At 36.8% G+C, this 21208-nt stretch overlaps 2 protein-coding genes across 2 annotated transcripts in view; one reads left to right on the forward strand and one right to left on the reverse strand.

Annotated features, from left to right (window-relative positions):
• The window catches only part of LOC109432373 (uncharacterized), a 495279-nt gene that overhangs the window by 417481 nt on the left and 56590 nt on the right, over nt 1-21208 (reverse strand). The gene's annotated exons all lie outside the window — the stretch shown is intronic.
• Nucleotides 19663-21208, forward strand: part of LOC109409768 (protein henna) — a 93575-nt gene continuing 92029 nt past the window's right edge. The window contains exon 1 of the mRNA XM_029870237.2: nt 19663-19845. Coding sequence (XP_029726097.1) covers nt 19792-19845 — 54 coding nt within the window. The 5' untranslated portion in view covers nt 19663-19791. The remainder of the gene's footprint in view (nt 19846-21208) is intronic.

Genomic DNA, 21208 nt, shown 5'->3' on the forward strand with positions numbered 1-21208 from the left:
ATTGTATCCCATCAGTTCTCCTTAAAAAATGTTCAGATTCCTTGGCTGCACCTCTAGCAGTCATTTTCAACTTGTCCATAACCTCTGGTGAATATCCAACATGTTGGAAAGATTCGTTCGTATTTCCTGTACACAAAAAGGGTGACAAACGGAATGTCTCCAACTATCGAGGGATAGCTGCATTGAGTGCAACTTCAAAACTTTTTGAGCTAATCGTTCTTGATAAACTTGTGCAGACGTGTGCTCATTACATTTCAGTCAACCAGCATGGTTTTATGCCTAAACGGTCAACAACCACGAATCTTACAATCTTAACTAACTTCATAGTTCGTGAGATGGAGAAAGGTAACCAGGTGGATGCTATCTACACAGACCTATCAGCAGCCTTTGATAAGATGAACCATGAAATTGCCCTCGCTAAATTCAAAAAGTTAGGATTCGATTACAACTCACTGAAGTGGCTCCGCTCTTATCTGATTGGTCGCAGCATGTCCGTGAAAATTGGCGATCATGTCTCACCATCATTTCCAGTATCTTCTGGCGTGCCCCAGGGTAGTCACCTTGGACCCTTATTATTTTTGCTTTACATGAATGACGTCAATTTTGTTCTGGATTGCTTAACTCTGTCGTACGCTGATGATTTGAAGCTCTATTATGTTATAAAACATCCGAACGATGCTGTGTTTCTGCAACAGCAACTACAGATCTTTGGTAACTGGTGCCGACTCAATCGTATGCTACTGAATGTTTCAAAATGCTTAGTGATATCTTTTGGTCGTAAAGCATTACCTTTTTTGCACGATTATTGCTTAGACAATACAAACCTGAAACGTGAAACTACTGTGAAAGATCTAGGCATTTTATTAGATTCTAAATTAACTTTTAAAGATCACGTTTCGTACATAGTTTCGAAGGCCTCTTCGCAGTTAGGGTTTATTTTTCGTTTTGCTAAACAGTTCAAAGACATTTATTGCTTGAAATCATTATATTGCGCTTTAGTACGCCCGATTCTGGAATATTCGGCAGTAGTCTGGTCTCCATACTACCAGAATAAAAATCAGCGACTTGAATCAATTCAACGTAAGTTTGTTCGCTTTGCTCTTCGGTTTCTTAACTGGAGAAATCCCTACAACTTGCCCAGCTACAAAAGTCGTTGCATGCTCATAAATCTGGAGCTTCTCCAGGCAAGAAGAGAACTTGCTAAGGCATGCTTTATTGCAGATCTGGTGCAAAATCACGTCGATTGTCCTGCTCTTCTCAGTATGATCGATTTTAACATTCGCAGACGGAGTCTACGCTCGCACTCTTTTCTTCATTTAAGATTCAGTTCTAGCAATTATGGCCAAAATGAACCACTGCGAAGCATGTGCCGCGTTTTCAATAAATGTTTCAATGTTTTTGACTTCCATGTTTCCCGTTTAGTAAATAAGAATAGTTTTAGAAAAATACTCTGTTAATTTTAATGTATCATTGTTTGTTAGTATTAAGTGTCATTGGGGTGTATTATTTTGACCTGTTGACTTAAATAAATAAATAAATAAATAAACACAACCGACTCAGATATGGTTTGAGACTGTTTTCTTGCTAACTGTTTATCAGGTTATCCAAATTGCCGCAATTTGATGTATCAAATGCAAAGTCTCAAATGATCACGCCGTATTTTGTATTTTGTACAAAACGTTGAAAAAAATCTCGACTTTCGAACTCAACATTAGCGTGAGGCTGGCAGTGGTGGCCAACTGACTGACGGAAGATTAAACATTAATTTCTATATTCTTTTATGAATTTCCTCGGGGATTTCTGCAAGGATCCATCCCGGAGTTCCATCAATGAGCATAAGATTATTTTCTAAGAATAGTGTCGAATTTATTAAGAAATTTCATCAAGTAATCCCTTAGGAAGTCCTTCAAAGATTGCTTTACCGTTTTCTTGAAAAAAACCCTTTCTGAATAATAATGTGTCTTCAAGAATCTTTCAAGTGGTTAACGCAAGCGTGTCATTCAGTATTTCGCTAAACACTCCATCAGGTATTCTTACAGTGTTGTCTCCGGGCATTTTTTCAAAAGTACTTTAGAGTACTTTGAAAGATTCATGCACAGGCTTTTTCAAGTATTTCTCGAAACATTTGTTCAGGAATTCAATAATATCTCTGAGGATTCATCTATAAGATCAAAGAATTCTTAAGAAATTCTAGAAAAACGACTACAAAAGTTTTTCAATTTTTTTTTTGGAACCAGATATTTTTCCGAGAAATTACACCGGAATTCCGTCAGAGGAAGAGATGTCCTTCTAGAAACATTCCTCCATGGTTTCTTTCAGGAGATTCTCCAAATAGGGTATATGTACCATTCCTTGGCCTAATTTGCAAGCCGCCTTGGCTATTTCGACCATAAGTCATGAATTAATAGCACTAGACATAATATGTTGACCCTTTTACACACTCTAGGCAATGCATGTTTCACCAATTGGAAGTAAACTAACGTAAACATTCAAGAATTTACTTAATGAAGTTGAAAAGATTCGATGCGATGGTATGCAACGTTGGTCTATGGTACAAAAATTGGCCTATTAGTGGATACAACGTTGGCCTATTGCTTTCCATGCACTAGAACCACTAATTATCTCATTTTTTTCAATATTTCTGGTGAAGTATTATCTCTGTTTGATCACAAATCTTACTTTTAAATTACATTTTTGGAGCCAAATTTAAAAAAACTATAAATAAAGTACTTAAACTAAAGTTCTTTCTTAATTTAGTAACGAAAACAACGCAACCCTATTATTGTGTTATATTTTTACAGTCATTGCACACAAAATCTTTCTTCCTAATCGTTCTTTCTGGTTCTTACGCAAGAAATGTTGTTGACGTCTTTTCATCGTTGTTTTTGACGTCACTTTACGGATGGGCCAAGATTTGGGTACATAATGAAAAAAATGTCCTCAATATTCGGCCCACATTCAATTTGTAAAATAGATATTATTCGTTGAAAACAAATTCACAAGTTCACAATAGCGTCTTTGACCGTCGCATCAAATGTTCAGTTATTGAAAGTCATCTTCCAGAATCATGCCATTTATGATCATGTGTATAGACTAGCCACTAAGCCGAAGAATCATGGCGTCTACAAAAGCTAAACAAAGTGACATTTTCATTCAATTTTAATGTTCCAAAGTGCTAAAATTGAAACGAAATGTTACAGTTGTTTGACGCATAGCTTATCCGATATCCAGTTATGTGTGTTTGTTTGAGTTTTTGGTTTACGTTGAGATAGGCCGAACGAGGGTACTATGCCAACGAAGCATCCCGATACCCTATCCCTTAAATGATTTTTCCACGGATGTCAAGCATTCTCCATAGATACATCCATGAATTTATCTTGGCATTTCCTCAAGCATTTATTACACATCTTGACGTTCCATTGAAGATTTCTTTAGAAATTCATCCAAGGATTCCTCCAATAATTACTGCAACGTTTTTTTCCAAAAAAAAAAAATCTGCCTGTATTCTTCAAGGAGTTTCTCTAAAGTTTTATTAAGATATTCATCCTAGATATCCTCCAAAAAAATTCGAAAGAATCCATTGTATAATAATTTTAAAAAAATCCTTCAAGGATCCCTACAGAAGTTCCTCTAAGAAAATTCTTAGAGGAACTTTGGTAGAATTTCCTTCCAAAAATCCTTCTGGATTTCTTCCAACGAATTCTTTAATATCCATCTACTCTAGGAGTTTCCCCAAGGATTTCTTCAGGAATTTTCGCTATAATTCCTCTAGGAGATCTTATAAAAATATCTATTGCGACTTTTGATAAGTTTCCCTAAAAATACTTTTATAAAACCGTTTGAAAAATCATTCTAAGTTTCCATCAAGCATCTCAGTCAGGAATTTCTTCAGGATTTATGATTGATTCCTCTAGAAATTCCTCCGAAAATTCGTTTAAAATAATCTCTAAGGACTCCTAGTAGGGTCAACGTGCCTTAGTAATCATACAATCCCAAATTCATAATATTCGATAACAAAGCGATTACCGCACCGATTGATTACGTAATTTTTGTAATCATTCGTACCTACTTCTAACAAAAATAAAAAAAGCGCTTCATTCCTTTGTTTTCAGCAGAATGAAAATCTTGATGAAAATAGTAAAGGAACAAGTACCTGATTCATTAAGATAAAATCGAATAATTTCTTCAGAAGTTTCTCCAAGGATTACTGTTTTTCCACTTTTTTCAAGAATTCTTTAAGAATGGAAATACTTGATGAAATTGTTGGAATACGTTGATTACACTTTTTTTTTATACGAAAGCAAAAAAACGACAAAAAACTGTTATTACGGTTTTGACTTGGCATGTGTTTAGATCATAATTTCCATAAACGCGGTCCCTGAATTTTAACTGCTACCTTAAGCTTAGTCAACAACTATATTTGGTCCTGTTATCAAGATATCAGGGACGTTTTCACAATGCTCATAAATTTTACTTCCAAATCGGTAATAAATTTCGTAAATTCGAATTTCAATTTCTAACACATTTTTCTTGTAATTTTGGGGACATTCATGTGCCCCATGATAACCACGAAGGGGCCCCCACATACCTATCAGCAGTTTTGCGAAGTGTTGAACTTATACTTATAGGAAACTTTCGCTATTTAAAGAACTTAATTCAAACTCGTGTTAGAAACCTTCCTTGATTTGGAGGCCCCCTGAATTCGGGGGCCCGGTGCAGACCGCACCCGTCGCACCCCCCCCCCCCTGCTACGCCCCACTGAATCGAACCCACACTCCGAGGCTTACGAGACACCTAAACGACTGACACCGCTAACCGCTCGGCCACGAAGCCCAAGATTCTATGGATGTTTACCAATATCCTGGTCATAACAAAATGAGTTTGTCTTGCGATACATGCTATAGAAAAGTAATGCTTTAATAAGTTAAAAATAACAAAACAAGATATAAACACATGATATGTGATTCTGAAGTTATTAATTTGCTATTCTCGTCTGCTCGGGTAGAAGTTCTATCTTAGAAATTTATTTACAAATCCTTCTGAAGGAAGAAATTCCTGAAGAAATGTCTAGAACTCGTAAAAAATCATCGGAGAAATTTCACGGATAAAATTTGTAATGTACCTTTTGATGGAAATTTTGAATAAATTCCAGTATGTTTCCCCAACAAAATCATCCGTGGAATTATGGATGTTAGTCTCAATGGACTTTTTGAAAAATAAAAGTCTTAAAAAAACGCAGATGAATTCCTAAAAGTAAACACTAATGAAAATATCAAATGAAAGAATTGTGGTTATACCATCGTTGAAATAAAAGAAAGTTCTGTCATTCCCGAAACTTAACACTTCTTTGAGCACTTTCACAGTTACCCAAGCAACACATATGTCATATTAGAGTTACGGCAGCGCAAGTTTTGGTTATATTTAAGTATTTGATGTTATTCTAATACAATGCTAGAATTACATTAAATTAACTTCTATATAACCAAATTTGCGCTGGCGTAACTCTTATATAACAAGTGTGTTGCTTGGGTATTAACTGAAAGGCTTTTTTGACTGCCATTGCATGGACTTGTATATTGTGAGGCAAGTACAATGATACACTATGCCCAGGGAGCCGAGAAAACTTTCCCGACCGGAACGGAAATCGAACCCGCCGTCTCCGGATTGCTGATCCATAGCTTACCACTAGGCTAACTGAAGACCCCCACATTTTTGATTGATTGACAATTCCTTCTCAAAATAAGCACAAAACGTGGTAAACATTGTGACAGATATTTGAATTATGATGTTCTGCGGCAGAATAGAGAAATTTGAAGTCTCAGATTTGATTGTAAGCTAATTTAATATTTTGAAATGGGCCACCGTTGAGCCACCAAACGTTATGGTCATGGGACCATAACGTTTTAGGTATTTTCAGAGAGCGGCGAGTAAAGGCACTTAAGGCGAAACTGGAAGCATTTTCATTTTTTTTTTTATTTTTGACTTTTTATTAAGGACAAACGTCTTGAAATCCCGCTTCCTCAGTGCATTAGAACTTCAGACGCACAATTCTCAAGAAGCAAGCTTCAAACAACAGTGCATTTTATTATTCTGTTCTTGCTCACTTGTTATAAGCTTAAAATTAGAAGATCAGGTGCGCTGGTTTTGTTTCCGAAGAGATTTGTGCGCTCAAAATCGTGAGTAGGTACCAAAGTCAGCCATTGTGGCGGCCATTTTGGGATTCAAACAAGTCTGTCCTAAAATAAAGAAGCAATATTTTCAAAATCGGTTTCCGTCCACATTTAGAGCATGGAACAAAGAATCTTCTGATTTTTTTTTCGTGGTCAAAAATGTTTTCCATTCTTGCAAGAACCATTTTTTTGTGAAATTGTGTTTGAAAATGGTTTCTTCAAAAACCAAAAACGTTTTCCACCAGGAAAAAAAAATCAGGAGATACCTTGATCAATACTCTACATGTGTACGTTTGTGTTAATGATCCTTTTTCATAAACTGAGTGGTTGATACGAGATGACCCCACTCATTGTATTTATTGTTGAATTTAAAAAAAAAAAAACGCTACACAATAAGCCTGGCCGCTTTATTGCTTGTAGTGCATCTCGGATGAACTGCAATCATTAATAATAACAACAACATAATAGAAGTAGTCGATTCTATAATTTTTTCAGGATTCTTCAAATGTGTGGCTGTGTATGTGTAGACTAGACTAGACTAAACTAGACTAAATTTTCATCTTTAAAAATATATTGGAACGTTATTGCGTTCAATATACTCAGATAAATGTGACCTTATTAAGCTGGACATAAAGGTAACATTTTAATCGCTAATAACATAATTCAAACCAAACCTTATGCATATATTTGCCGAAAATTATATCAGAATTTGACAGCAATTTCCTCGTGAATCTCATTAAATTTCTGAATAAAAATGCTAAGCTTACCGAAAACGATCGACGTCATTTCTGCATTGTCCATTGTTTGAGAAACTATGTACTTCAAAAATGTCTCTTCTATGAGAGCTAATAAAGAAATTTTCACGCTTTTCAGAAATTGTTCTAAAGATTTAACAATTTGATAACAAATCACCGAAGCTCATTTTTCATTTTCAAACCCTTTAAAAGTCGACATTCTTTAAATTGTCATCAATATGTCTTCCCAAAATTAAATGTCCTCACGGAAATTCAAATGTCTGCAAATTAAAGACATGTCTTCACATGATCTGGCATCCCTGCTCCTAACAGACGCTCAAACGAACTAGAAAAGGAACAACAGCTCAGCATCCTCGTGCTAATCATTCTACCAAAGATGGAGTGGAAAAGTGATTTCATCACTAAAGCAACCCGTTCGATATAGTAGAATAGATTACATTCAGGCGTTTGCAAAGTTTAAGTGCAGCTGTCCATTGTAATCGCTCATTTTTTATTGAGGGAAATTAAGCCACTGCGTCCAGCAAGTTGATATTTTGTGGGAACTCTTGTTGCTCACTTAGTACCCTAGTAAATAATAGAGCTGTAAATTAGACGAAGCTGTTGAAATAATGCAATTTTACCAAATATAGCCCCCAGGCGATAAATTCACTTTGAGAATCACCGCCCTAGACGATTGTACAAGATTGCCTCCTGCCTATCTGTTCTTCACATAGATTCGTAAATTTTATTACAGAAAAACTCTGTTCCTTCTTCCAGAAATCCAATTTAGTCATTAGCCATGACTAATCATCAGTTCAAATTAATTTAAGAAGCCAGCGCCTATTTTTCGTACAGCCGCTCTAATCCAGGTACCTTCTAGGCATATATTTTATTCAAACCATTAACCGCACATGTGGCCCCTAGATACAAAGCATCACATGCATCTCTGAAAGCGTCGGTAAACCCAAAGCCCCCGACTAGAATTGCTCCCGAAACAGATTTGTCCAGTCGTTTGTTCTAAGCTGCTTCAGCTACATACTTAGCATTACGCCTCTCATACAGTAGCAAGCCGTCTCGAAATCCGTCTACCATCGTTGAGGGTATTAAAATATTCTCTAGTTACAAATTCGACCTCGCCAACACTGCTGCTGGCTGTTGTTGTAACCCGATCTCAAAAGGGAACGTCCTCGACGACGACGACAGAACGATGAAACTCATTTTTGTTCATTCCAAAAAGATTTTACTAATCCTTTTGTGGCTGGGAGCTTCTTAATACTTGTCCCCGGAGTTTGCGGGCCAGAATAACCAGTCAGTAGCTTCCAGCTCTGCTCTGCTGGGGCAAAGTTGTTAAAGAGCTCACGTCGTCCTCCTCTCGGGGTGGCTCTTGTTCGAGAGGGGGTATTATAATTTTCCTATGTTCTCTTTCGAGGTTTGCCAAGACTCTGAACCGGAAGCCGAAAGACGGAAAGGCGGGAAAAGTTTTACATTCGGATCAGTGAATAAGAGTGCGCATAACGAACCGAAATGCATCCCTCTAACGATGACGACATTGCATTTGCTTTAAGTTAGAGAGGAAACACTCATGCGGCCGTCCGGACTCCGGATTCGAGAGGATAAAATTCTTTCAGGGATTGATATTTGCTCGTTCGTTTGTGCTTCGTTAGAAAGTGGGAGCGTTGCCAGAAAACATTTTTCTACAAGGATTTCTACGAATGATCTCTATCGTTCATTTTGGCAACAGATTTCCCAACAATCGCATCACCTTCTATCAGATTAAGATTCACAAAGAACCATCGACAATGGTCGTATAGCAACCGAAGAGTGGAAAAACTTACCGAACTTCTTAATACCACTTGAAGATTTTCATCATTCCGGTGCCCCGCCAAACCCCTAGAGCTGGGATTGTTGGAAAAATATTTTCCCTTCACACGTTTCTTCGGTATTCCTTTCACGTGATCATCCGCTTGCCCACCACGTCAAAGGAATCGTTTTCATCCCCTTTTTACTTCAGACAGATGGATTTTCATAACTTTCGTTCGCCTGTCTTATCCCGCATACCTTTATGAATGGAAACGCTCTGCTTCGCGAACTATTATCTGTCTTAGCGTGGATGCTATCGCTTTGGAGCAGGGGTTTTCATTGCTATTACATGATGAAGCTCTCTCTCTCTCTCTCTCTGAAAAACAACTCTGATGATACAAAACAGTAAAACACTCTTTACCAAAATTTACTTAGGTTCAATGTTCAATAGAGAGTTTTGAAAGACTTCGGAAAACTTGCCCCCTGAAAAACCCCTGCTCCACCAAGAAACACTTAGATAAACGCGACCCGTGTACACGACGAGAATCCCTCGCTGCACTCATTATTCAGACAAATATTGTGCTTCTTTCCTTATCTCATTACATAATTCTGTGTTGCTGCCGCCAGCCAGCTGTGCTTTCTTATTTGCGCCACTTTGTCTTTCGGTTCCCCAACTTTACAGCACCACTATGCTGTTAGTCGAAACGAACACCAGATATGCTGGTTGGCGTTGGTTTGTTCGTGCTTGCTCCTTGGGTCGCACCGCCCGTTCGACTATAGGGGAGACTGGGGAGACTTGATCCCTTTTTCTTAATTTGCCTGTAACTTTAAGAAAAAACACAAAACTAGATCCATTTTTCGTACAGAATGGCAGGTAAACATCTATTGCAAGTTTATACACAACAGAAGGACTTTAATTTATTGTTAAAGTTTTCAAAACTGTGTTTTTATGGAGGCATGTCTTATGATGTATTTTTCAAAAATGGGTCAAAATTGATCCCCTTTTGAGCACATGGTTAATTTAAAGGGAAAATAACTTCAGAAGCTTCCTATTCATTTTCTTTCCAAGTTTTCTTGTATGTTTGATACCTACGGTGTATTTAAAATTATAAGATTTCCTTAAATTGTTAAGGATATGCCGTATCTTGAAAATGGGGAGACTTGATCCCCCTTTTCATGGTTTGTACTAAAATAATAATTATCTGACACGTTTTATCATTGAATATACTAGAACTCCGAGTAAATAGAGGCTTCCAAATAGAATTTTATTTTTCACATGTATAATGTGTGTGTAATCCTCGAGGGATCAAGTCTCCCCATGTCACTGTTGTATACACTAAGCTGCATTAATTGCAATATTTTTATAACAGCCTTGTTTGGATAAATACGTTTGATAGTACTTTATTTACACTATGTGCTGTGAAATTTTGACACGACTTGGTTCAATTTTCGTAAAGTTATTGAGATTTTTCGGAATCGCCCAAAAGATTTCTGAAAGACTGAAAACAAACCATCAGCCATTAAAAAATAATGCAATACAAAATTAAAATCAATTGTAGCCAAAACATTGTCGCCTGTCCAGATGCCGTTTTAGAAAAAATATGCTAGAAGAAAACTGTTTTTTATTCCGAGAAAATATGGGGGGAACCTGGGGGAACAAGTCTCCCCAGGGATCAAGTCTCCTCAGTCTCCCCTACCGCGAGACCCGTCATGCAGAACTGTTGCACGCGTTAAAAGTGTCGGGTCGAGAAAAAAGAAAGAAGTACAAGCGAAGACGTTTGCAGTACTGGAAAAACTGTTGCGTTGTCAAAGTGGAGCGTGTTGAAATCCGAGGAGCGTTGTCGCGGAACAACAGCTTGTACCAGTCGTTGGTTGGGTGGTGTTGTAGAACAGTGCTCATTAACTGTCAGACTGTATGATTAAATATTGGACTTTGGAAACATATATTTGGTACTCAAAAGAAACCTACGAGGGTAGTATGTACAATGTACATCTTTGCCAGTGAAACGAATTTCCATGCAGGCTGTGGCCCACAGCTTTGAAATTATTTTTCATGAATAAAATGTGTTGAATTTCAGTTGACTGAACTTAGATACACAGCCAATCAATGAAATAATCGAGGAAAATTATAAAATCGATTTATTTATTTTTTTGCCATTTTTAATGCTTTCAAACATTAAAGAAGGCCTACTTGTACAGCTTTTAAATGAAATTTACTTAAAATCATTTACAACTTCATTGTACATCGAAATGTTAGAACGGGGACATCTCGTACCAATCACTCCGTATAGGGCACTGCGCGCCGTCCTATGAGAAAATTTTTAAGTCTTTGACGATTCGTGGCCTTGTTGTAACCAAATTGCAAATGCAGAAGTTTTTTTTTTGTTTTTCCTAAAAAGCTTCCATCTGAGATTCTCCCAGTAGTACTCTCCGGGATTTCTCCAGCAGCTCCTCACGGAATTTCTCTGTGAATTCTCCAGGGGCTCTCGGATTCCTCCAGGTATTCTTTCGTACACAGATCGAAAAAAGAATGTAAAATTGTGTGACATATGATGCACATGATTGGAGCGCGGGATATCACAGAAGTTTACATGACATATCATGTAAATGTCTTAAAATATTATGTAAACTTACATTATATGTCATGTAATTCAGCATGACTCTGAGTGTTTACATGACATATAGCCCAAATTTACATGATATATCATGTAAACCATCATAACAGTAAGTTTACATGACTAAAATGAAGTGTACATGACGTGTAAATCTCATTATTTTTATCAGCGTACATATTCCTCCAGTAGTTCGTTCCATGATTCAACAAGGAGTTCTTTCCGGGATTCTTCCAGGTATTCCTTCTAAGACTCTGGGCTTTCTCTTGGTTTTTTTTCTGAAATTCGTCCAATTCAATATGGAATGTGTTCAGGCATTTATTTTCTCGGATTTCCACTAGGGATTGCTTGGGAACTGCTGTTCCTGAAGGAACTGTTTCCGGGAACTTCTGGAAGAATTCTTATAGAAATTGTTGGTCAAATTCCTCAACGACCTTCAGTACAAAAATCACAAGGAACTAATGGAAGAGAATGCCTTAGGGATCTCCATTAAAAATCCTCTCGCAGAATTTCGCAATAAACTTCGGAAGCATTTCCATTACAGACATCTGCGGAACTCTGAAATGAACACCCAATGGAATTGCGTAAGCATCTGCAGGAATTCCATAAGGAACTCCCAAAGGAAACCCGGGGGCAGTTTTCGGAGGAAGCCGAGATGGATTTGATGGAGAAATCTCTGAAGGGGTTCCTGAAAAAATTGGGTTCTTCAGGGGTATCCGGATTATTACATAATCGAATTCTCTGCCCAAAAATTGGTCGAAATTCAAAATTCCATTATTTTCGGAGTCCGGGAACTATTTTTAAAATGCTTTTAAAGTTTGTATGGGAAAACTTTTTTGTTCAGGTCGAACTGTCATTTTATGGATTGAACTGTCATTCTATCCATGAAAATTGAAACTGTTTTGTGAGTTTTACTATCAAAACAAAGGTATTGAAATCCAATAAAATCACGTTCAACTCGGAAAAATTAGCTCTTTTGATTAGGCTATAGAGAACAGCAATATTTTATTCACTAAACAACCCAATTCTGAATGAAATCAGTGGAGGAATTCCGGAAGAGGTTACTGACACAATCACTGAAAGATTACCTAAATGCATTATTTCCTGGATGCAGAGAGAATGCTAGAATAAATCCCAGAAAGAGCAACTTCAGAAATCCCAGCAGAAGCTCCTTGAGGAATTCCAGAAGGAACACCTAAAGGAATCCAGAAAGCAATTTCTGGAAGGACAGGGAGAAGTCGCGAGAAAAATAAAAATAAAATAGATGGGAATCCGGAAAAATCCCCAAGTTGCATCTAAGCCGGAACAGTAAGACAAGTTTTGTCAAAAGAATGCAGGAAAAAATTCCACAAATAATCCTAAACGGCACACCTAAAGGTGAATCAATTTCTGAATGGGTTTCCAGCTCCCACATAAATTCGCTTCCCCTTCTCTTTGGAAACTCGATTTCAGAACACTCCTCTTCGTCCAGTACTTGAAACTTAATTAATCAAACTTCTTTAGCAACCTGATTACGAAACCAGATATAAGAGGAATTTCATGCAGCAGTCCGGGAGAAAACTCTTGAAAAAATCCGAGAATCCCGAAAGAATGCTTGGGGAGCTCTGGGGAGAGTTCTTGGGGAAATTACAGAAACGGTGCAAATCCTTGAAATAAATTTGAGAATCTCACGAACCATTCCAGGAGAAAACTCTGGCAGAAAACTGAGAAATTCTTAAAACAATGTCGGTGAAAATTCTTGAAAACTTTTTGGCAGATGTCAGCAAAAAAAACCTTGAATGAGTTCCGTAATAGGTTCACAGAAAAGTTTTGTGAAGAATCTCAATTTCGGATTTCAAAACGAAATCCTTGTATGAATTCTGAGAGTAATCGCAGAAGTTAATGTGAAAATAATCCAAGGAAAAATTTCGGAAGAAATCTCATGAAGAATCCATAAGAAATCTCTAGCGAGCAAAAGTTCCCGAAAGAATCTCAGGAAATTTTTCAGGACGTACGCTTTTGAAATTCAGGAAGGCATCCCTGTTGGAATTTTAAATGAAATCGTAGGAAAAAAAACTCAAAGAGCAACCCTTGAAAGAAATTTGGGGGAAATCTTTAGAAGAGGGAACCTTGAAGTAAATCTCGAAGAAATATTAGACCGAAACGTCGGCGACGATCAAGTAGAATAAACGCTTTCATTCAAGACTGCACAGCCGAAAAACAAAATTTTGTAATACCAACAGTGGATCCCAACAGATTAGAAAGTTTTTTTTTGAATGAGTGTTATCAGTTTTGCACCTTTTAAAAGGTACAGAACTGATGACACTCATTCGAAGAGGGTATTCTGCTTAGAGGGTTCAAAAAGTCGGTACAAGATTAGAAAAGGTGTCCGAAAGAAATCTCTGGAAAAAAATCCGGAAGAAATACCTGAAGAAAATCACAGAACGTAGCGGAAAACATTCGGAACACACGATTTAACATCCGGCGGACTCACAAGCGAACGACCCGGAAGGCATAGCACCAGCCCAATCACCGTTCTTAACGCGAAACAAAAAGAAATCGGAGCTCGAAAAAAAAATGACAAGCAAGGCAAAACTTGACCGGCCACGGCAAGGCCTACTGTTCAATTCAACTTGGTTTGCATAGTTGATTTGATAAATTACAATATTTTCAGTAAAAACATATAAGAACACTGTACTCAGATCAGAACATTAAAGCGAAATTGGAGGCTTTTCCGCTGGGCCGCGTTGACAGATGTCAGCGGTCTAAAGCCGATTACCATTACTACACTACCGCAACGAAAGGCACAAATATCCTTAATAAATAAATGACATTTTGTAGCCATAGTGATTTTCTGCAAAGAAGATTGAAATCAAATGTAAATTTAACAGACATATTGACAGTCATTCCAGAATACATGACAGTTTCTGGTTTTTTAAGGCTCAACGGAGAATTTTTAATTATCCATCTCACTTTTCTCCAACATGATCAACAAGTCGATAAATATAAGAATGCCCAACAATCGGACATTTTCATTTAGTTTAGGTTAGTCTTTTATGCCAATCGAACACCTTTAGTTATTCGGGTGTGTTGATTCTGCAGAGAAATGCCTTTTCAGTTTTGGAAAAAAAGATTGTCCATCATGCCTTAACGTTGGGAAGCTTTTAAAGTATATTGGATTTGTTGCTTCTGCAGAATTTGTCTGAAAACGTTTTTGAAGAACGATTAAATTTTTTTCTTTTTAAGAATATTTGAGTACCTAATTGCTTTTAATTTCCTTAAAGTATTTGATGGTACTTGCAATGCGTTAGAATATTTCGGAATATTCGAATCTACTGACAATTTGTTTGATTTTTATTGTCGCACCTGTAAATACCACACTAATTTTTCCTGGAACTCTATCCTGGATTTATCTAGTGATTCTTAAGACTGTTCTTAAAACTCTTCGCGAGAAATCGAAGAGGCATTATTTTCCGATAGCCAACTTAGACCTGTTATATCTCCGGATTCAATGAACCAAATGCAATGAAATTTTAAGCGTTCATGACTTATATAACAAGCTTTGGAAAACTTTTGACCTAATTAAAAATTGTTCAAACGGAATAAAATTATAGCGTTAAGATTATTTTTCTGATAATACACCAAATTATCGAAAATTTTAACGTCGTTTCAAAATATAAGATTATAATTATAGTTTATTTGAATACCCTCTTAATGACTTGAATATGAGTATGTTTTAAAATGAAGTAACCAAATACACGGAAACAAAACAAAATTGAACAGTTTACTAAAAAATCATGAAATAAATGAAATGGCTGAAACTTTTATTTTCCTATAAATATTTTTAAGTTTAGTCAAACATTTTTCAATGCTCATTATATAAGTCATAAACATTCAAAATTACATTGCATTCGGGTTATTGAATCCGGAGATATGATAGGTCAAAGTTAATTATCGGATAGTCATGCCTTTCTTAAGAATATTTCTAACTTGAAGAAATGCCCGATATTAACCAAATTTGACAGCTAGTTGATCAGCTTACAGTAAAAAATGAGATTTTTTGATGATATTTGAAAAAGTTACAGCTGCTTGACCATTTTTTGAAAAGTGAATATTTTGCCTATCTCGATCATTTGTCCATCCCCTGTACTTCTACGAATTATGTACTTAAAGTACACAATTTAAAGTTAAGGACTTAATATTTCTCTATAAATTTTTTTAAGGAAATTTCGAAGTTTCCTTTTGGGATTCTTTCGAGATACTTCCTAGGATTCTTCCAGCAATTTCTTCAGGATTCTTCTTATCATTAAAAGGATACACTACACCATCTCCAACCAGAGGCAGTACAGACTGAACAACACTTGACAACGGGCAACGTCTACGGCACCCAGTGGCTCAATGAAGATTTTTTTGTTTGACAAAATATTTTCTCCGACTGGAGTGGGAGTTGAACCGTAGCTTTCAATACGCCCAAACGGGTGGCACCGCTGACCTCACGTCACTCCGAAATTCTCCAGTTTTCCCAGGGTTCTACCATAGATTCTCCCTAAGATACCTCTAGAAATTCTAGGAATTTCTTCTGGAATTTTTCTAGAAATTACTTCCGCAATTCTTCTGGAGATTCCTCCCGGACTCCTTTCTGAAATTTATGAAGGTAGGATTTATACCACACAGCTAATCGCGTTCGGTAATTTTTACCGAAATCTCAACCGCTGGATTTTTACCGAAATTCTGTAAAAAAATTACAAAATTTCGGTAAAATGTTATCGTTTATCTGTCAAAATGTAATGAAGTTCGGTAGAAGTTGCAAGATTTACCGATTTTTTCCTGTAAAACAAACTTAACGGTTGAGATTTTGGTAAAACAGTACCGAAGTCGGTGATTTTTTCTTAGTGTTTAAGTTCCCCCTTGAAATTCCTCGCAGAAATCTTCAAAGGATTTTTCTGATATTTCTTGTTGAGATTCCTCCCACGATTATTCCTGAAAATCTTCCCGCTTATTTTCTGTAATTTACAAGTATTTTTCTTACGCATCTACCAGCAACACCTTTCAGAAATCTCACAAAATACCTTCCGGATTTTTTTCCGGAGATTTCTTTCGGACACCTTTTCTAATCTTGTACCGACTTTTTGAACCCTCTAAGCAGAATACCCTCTTCGAATGAGTGTCATCAGTTCTGTACCTTTTAAAAGGTGCAAAACTGATAACACTCATTCAAAAAAAAACTTTCTAATCTGTTGGGATCCACTGTTGGTATTACAAAATTTTGTTTTTTGGCTGTGCTATGTATGCATGGCAGCATTTTCAAGTGGCTGGTGACGTTACCGCTAGTGATTTCGGCCACCAGTACTACGCCACCCGGGAAGTCAATGTTGTTTTGTAGAAAGGAAAATTTCCCGTTCGCCTCAAGCGATACGTTTCAAATTTTGTTTGACTGAGGCTTCTTGTGATATATGTGTGAAAATGTAACTTATTTGAAAGAAAAACAAAAGAAAGTGTTGTTTTATGACTACCGTTAAATAAAGATGGGGAAGATTGAAGTTTGTACCTGCTGAATCAAGGATTCGTCTTTCGATGCTGCGGCTGTGATTCATCGTTGAAACTCGGTGAGAATGTTCCTTTTGTCATATTACTTTCTGTTTTGTGCCCAATTCTGTACGATAAATGCAATTTCAAATAGCTGTAAGCTGACTTTGTTAGTTTTACACATTAGTTTTTATCTAGTTCGGCTGATGCTTTCCAAGTCAAGCAGTTGCAGGAGACTTAACTTGGTGAGCTCGTCCCAATTAAACGCCTTGTTTTGCTGTTCTTCTTTGTGTATATTTCCAAATAACTACACTAAATTAATTTCATAACAATTCAGTCCCATAATTTAATCATACCCGACCTTTCCCGTACCAAAATCCCTTCTCCTTTCTATTTACGAGAGCGCCGGTGAGTCGCTGGCATCTCGATAAATAGATATCATCCCTTCCCTATTATCCCCTCCCATTCACATAATGTGTTTCTTATCGTTTCAAAGAGCGATCAATGGCGCTTAAGCCTAGGCTTGTTAGCCAGGACACATGGTCCAAATGCCTGTGCCCCATCCCGGAAGCAAAAAGGCCCATGGAGTGACAAATTTCTTAGCTATGTCACTCCCAACGTTGGTGTTAAAAAATCACTTACACTCACATCAACACATCTACATGATCAACTCAGATACACTTACACAATCTGAATCTTGCCGCATCACTCGCTTATAGTGAATCCCCAATCAACCCATTCCTAATATCCAACTCCTTGACACCTATGGGGGCGCCGCTGGCCTTTCATAAAGTAGGTGTCATATCATCATATCCTTTCCTTTCCTCGTAACGGAGAAGATGGGCGTGGCCGGCAATGGAAGTTTTCATGTCTTTTTTACTTCAATCTCTGATTGGATAGCTGTTCCTTCCCAAACAGCATTCCATAAGCAATTAGAATAGGAGTATTCAAGTTTTAACATGACAACTTTCAGTATGCAATCTACGAATTACTCCGTTACAACGCAACGCAACGCAACGCAATGCAACGCAACGCAACTATGCAAACCAAGTTGAATTAATAAGTATTTCCTATCATTGAGAGTATCAGGAGAACTTTTACCTTATTTCAGCTCTGATCAGGTGCATTTTTGTATTGATAATATTCATACTTTAGCTAAATTTGAAAAAAAAAATTTAAATGTGTCCACATATCATCATAACCACGGTCTTAAATAAGAATCAAATCAATAAGGGTACTCACTAAACAGATTAAATTGCTGCGTAAGCCATGATTTTCTGCTTATTTGAAATGTCTCATGATTTTGCGAATGAAATAATCAAAGATTGCCTTGGTGATCGCGACGTTTAATCAGTTTAATCAGTTTACGCTGATAATTTCTACATGTTATTACAGGTCGGACTCGATTATCCGGGTGACTCCAAAAATATTTCATCCCGGATAATCGAATCACCCGGACAATCGAGCCATACATCTTTTCTTTAATTTTTGATGTTCTTCAATCCAAAACTGTTCGTTAAACATAGAAGCTTACATACATGACGTTGTAATGCCTAAACTTAACGTCAGGTATTATTATAACCATGTTTTTTAAAAATGAAATTTTAGTTGAAAAATGTGAAAAAATTAAAACTATTTTCAATCCAATTTTCAGGTGTTGTATTTGATGTTTATCACATTTTTTGACATATTATAACCTTAAATATTGCAAACAAAGCATAAACAAACTTTTCCCCGGATAATCGGGCCATTTTTGCCGGATAATCGAGCCCCGGAGAATCGGGCCCCCGGTTAATTGAACCCCCGGATAATCGAGTCCGACCTGTATTATTATTTATCAAGATTTAAAGTCATCGGCTGCGTGCTCTCGTAAAACTCAGACTCTACATATCAATAGACTTAAAAATTTTCGCACTATGGTGTGGAGCCATATGGAAAGAGGGTCTCATTTAGAGCACTCTTCTCCGAATTCAGTCAAATCTAGCCGTTAAAATCTAGCCGAATTAAAGCAAATTAAGCAAGATATTACGAAAACTTCATGAACTAAGACCTCCTTATCCAAATGGTCTCAAACCCTATGAGATAGCTGCATGTTTGATACATTATGAAAACCACTTGAACCAGCCTGGGGTTGAAAATCTCGTTAATAAAATTAATAGAGTAATTGTTCCCTTCGTTGTGGTAGTACCTAATGTTGCGGTAGTGGCAATTGAGCACTTTTTCGACTAAAATGTTACCAAAAGGCATTTTTAATAGATGTATTATGCTTAAATTATGAGATTGCACCATTTGTGTGCTTAAGATTTGCCCAAAAACCTATTTAAAAAAATATTTTCCTTAAAATTTTTGCTGCTGTGTTCCTATTGTTGCGGTAGTGTTCCTAATGTTGCGGTATCCCATATGATTTCAATGGGATACCGCAACAATAGGAACCAAAATTAAATTTTACCTCCATAATAGGAACAGTGTGCCTAATGTTGTGGTAAGCGATTTATGATCGAAAACAGAGAGAAACAATAGTTTTTATATTTTTCCAAGCAAATTTGGATAGAAAACTACCTACTAACGTTTTGCAACCCTTCATTAGATGGTACGATCATTGTTTTTAAAATGAATTTACCTTAATACCACAACGATGGGCACACTTACCCTAATAATAAAACAGTTTATAATATCAACACATTAAACAAGAGCATCGCATTGGAATCAAGTTTTGCGTGAATCTATTTAAGAGTGCCCGATCAAACACATCTCCTCACACATCGCAACGGCTTGTGTTCATTTGGGCAACAATAAACGAAAAAGGTCATCTAGATCATCTCGCTTGTGAAACAATCAGTAGCAATTGAAGCACCGCTCGAAGCTGACCCAAAGTGATTAGTTGTTGTGTTGTTTTGTGTTGATCGGGATCGGAAATTCCTGAGTGTGTTCGCTGTGTTATTCGTATTAAAAGGCAGAACCTAACGCATCATGGCCGCTCCCACAGAAGCAAAGAATATCGACTTGATCGTTGATCCAGCTGAGGTACGTGAAACCAACTTCCTTTTTTTCTGCACCATGCAAATTTCCCTGCAACGCTAAAATGATGGAAACATACACACCAACAAACAGGTCAGTGGAATTCCGTAGCGCACAGTGATGGTAAAATGTGGTGGTTCATAAAAATTCCATGAGCTGGTATCTTTCCCATTTCCATCATCCCTCGGGGACACTAAACAATGTTCTTTTTTTTTTGGAGGGCGAGGAAGAGGAAAAATCTCATGGAAGACATCCGTAAACCACAGTAAAGATCCAATGTGGCTTGCAGTTGTATTTTTGCTGTGGTGGCCCGCCATCTCGAGGGAGATGTGTCTTTCTTCCCAGTTGCACATTATTCACATTTCCTTTCATTCATGTTCGGAATGGGGGGAAATTGTGCCGAATAGACCAATCGGTTCTTTTTGAAAGGTGCATATAAAAAATACACAGATATGGAGACGCATGGCTGTTCATCTGCATTTCCATCATCCCAAAAAGAGGCGGCATTTCATTTCATTATTCTGGTGATTTTGTTTGTCTGTTTATCGGTTCAATAACCTGTAACTGTAATTGTTTCCCGAATATACAGGGGATGGCCAAAATGTTTGGGATAGGCAACGTTTTCTTCTCTCACAAAAAAGTTCAACAATCTATAAAGCGCATCAAAAAATCTCAAATTTTGACTGTTTGTCAACCAATTATGTGTGCATCATTGGTACAAATTTGGGCTCGATTGATTAATATTTCGCAAAGTTAGAACCGTTCGGGTAAAACACTATTTTACAGACAACTCATTTTTGAGGTGTCATATCTCGGAAACCAGTGAACCGAATTGAATGAAAATTTGAACGTACACTAACAATATGTAAATGCTTCACAAACTATTAAAACATAGGTACTTTTTAAACGTTGAAAAAAAAATATCATGGATTGACACTTTTTGGATTTTTCTCGAAAAAATGTATTTTTTTTACATCAATGTCAATAAATTTTAGTGTTGATATCCTAAGATTTTCCACTTCTGTTCTCAAGTTATCTCTAATCAGATATATTTGAGCCTATTTAGATTGAAGGAAGAACACATTTAGTAATTTTGGTGTGGTTTTGTAAATTTGACTTATTTTCCTCTATATGGGTAAAAATTTCAACCCGGTATAACTCAATTCGCCGTAAGAAAATATTACATTTTATAACGTCGTATTAAGTATCAATATATTGTTGATAAACGTTAAAAAATTCATTCAATTCGGTTCACTGGTTTCCGAGACATGACAGTTCAAAAATGAGTTGTCTAAATAATAGTGTTTTACCCGAATGGATCTAACTTTGCGAAAAATTAATCAATCGAGCCCAAATTTGTACCAATGAT

Source organism: Aedes albopictus, chromosome 2, assembly GCF_035046485.1.
Source record: "Aedes albopictus strain Foshan chromosome 2, AalbF5, whole genome shotgun sequence".
Lineage (NCBI taxonomy): Eukaryota > Metazoa > Arthropoda > Insecta > Diptera > Culicidae > Aedes > Aedes albopictus.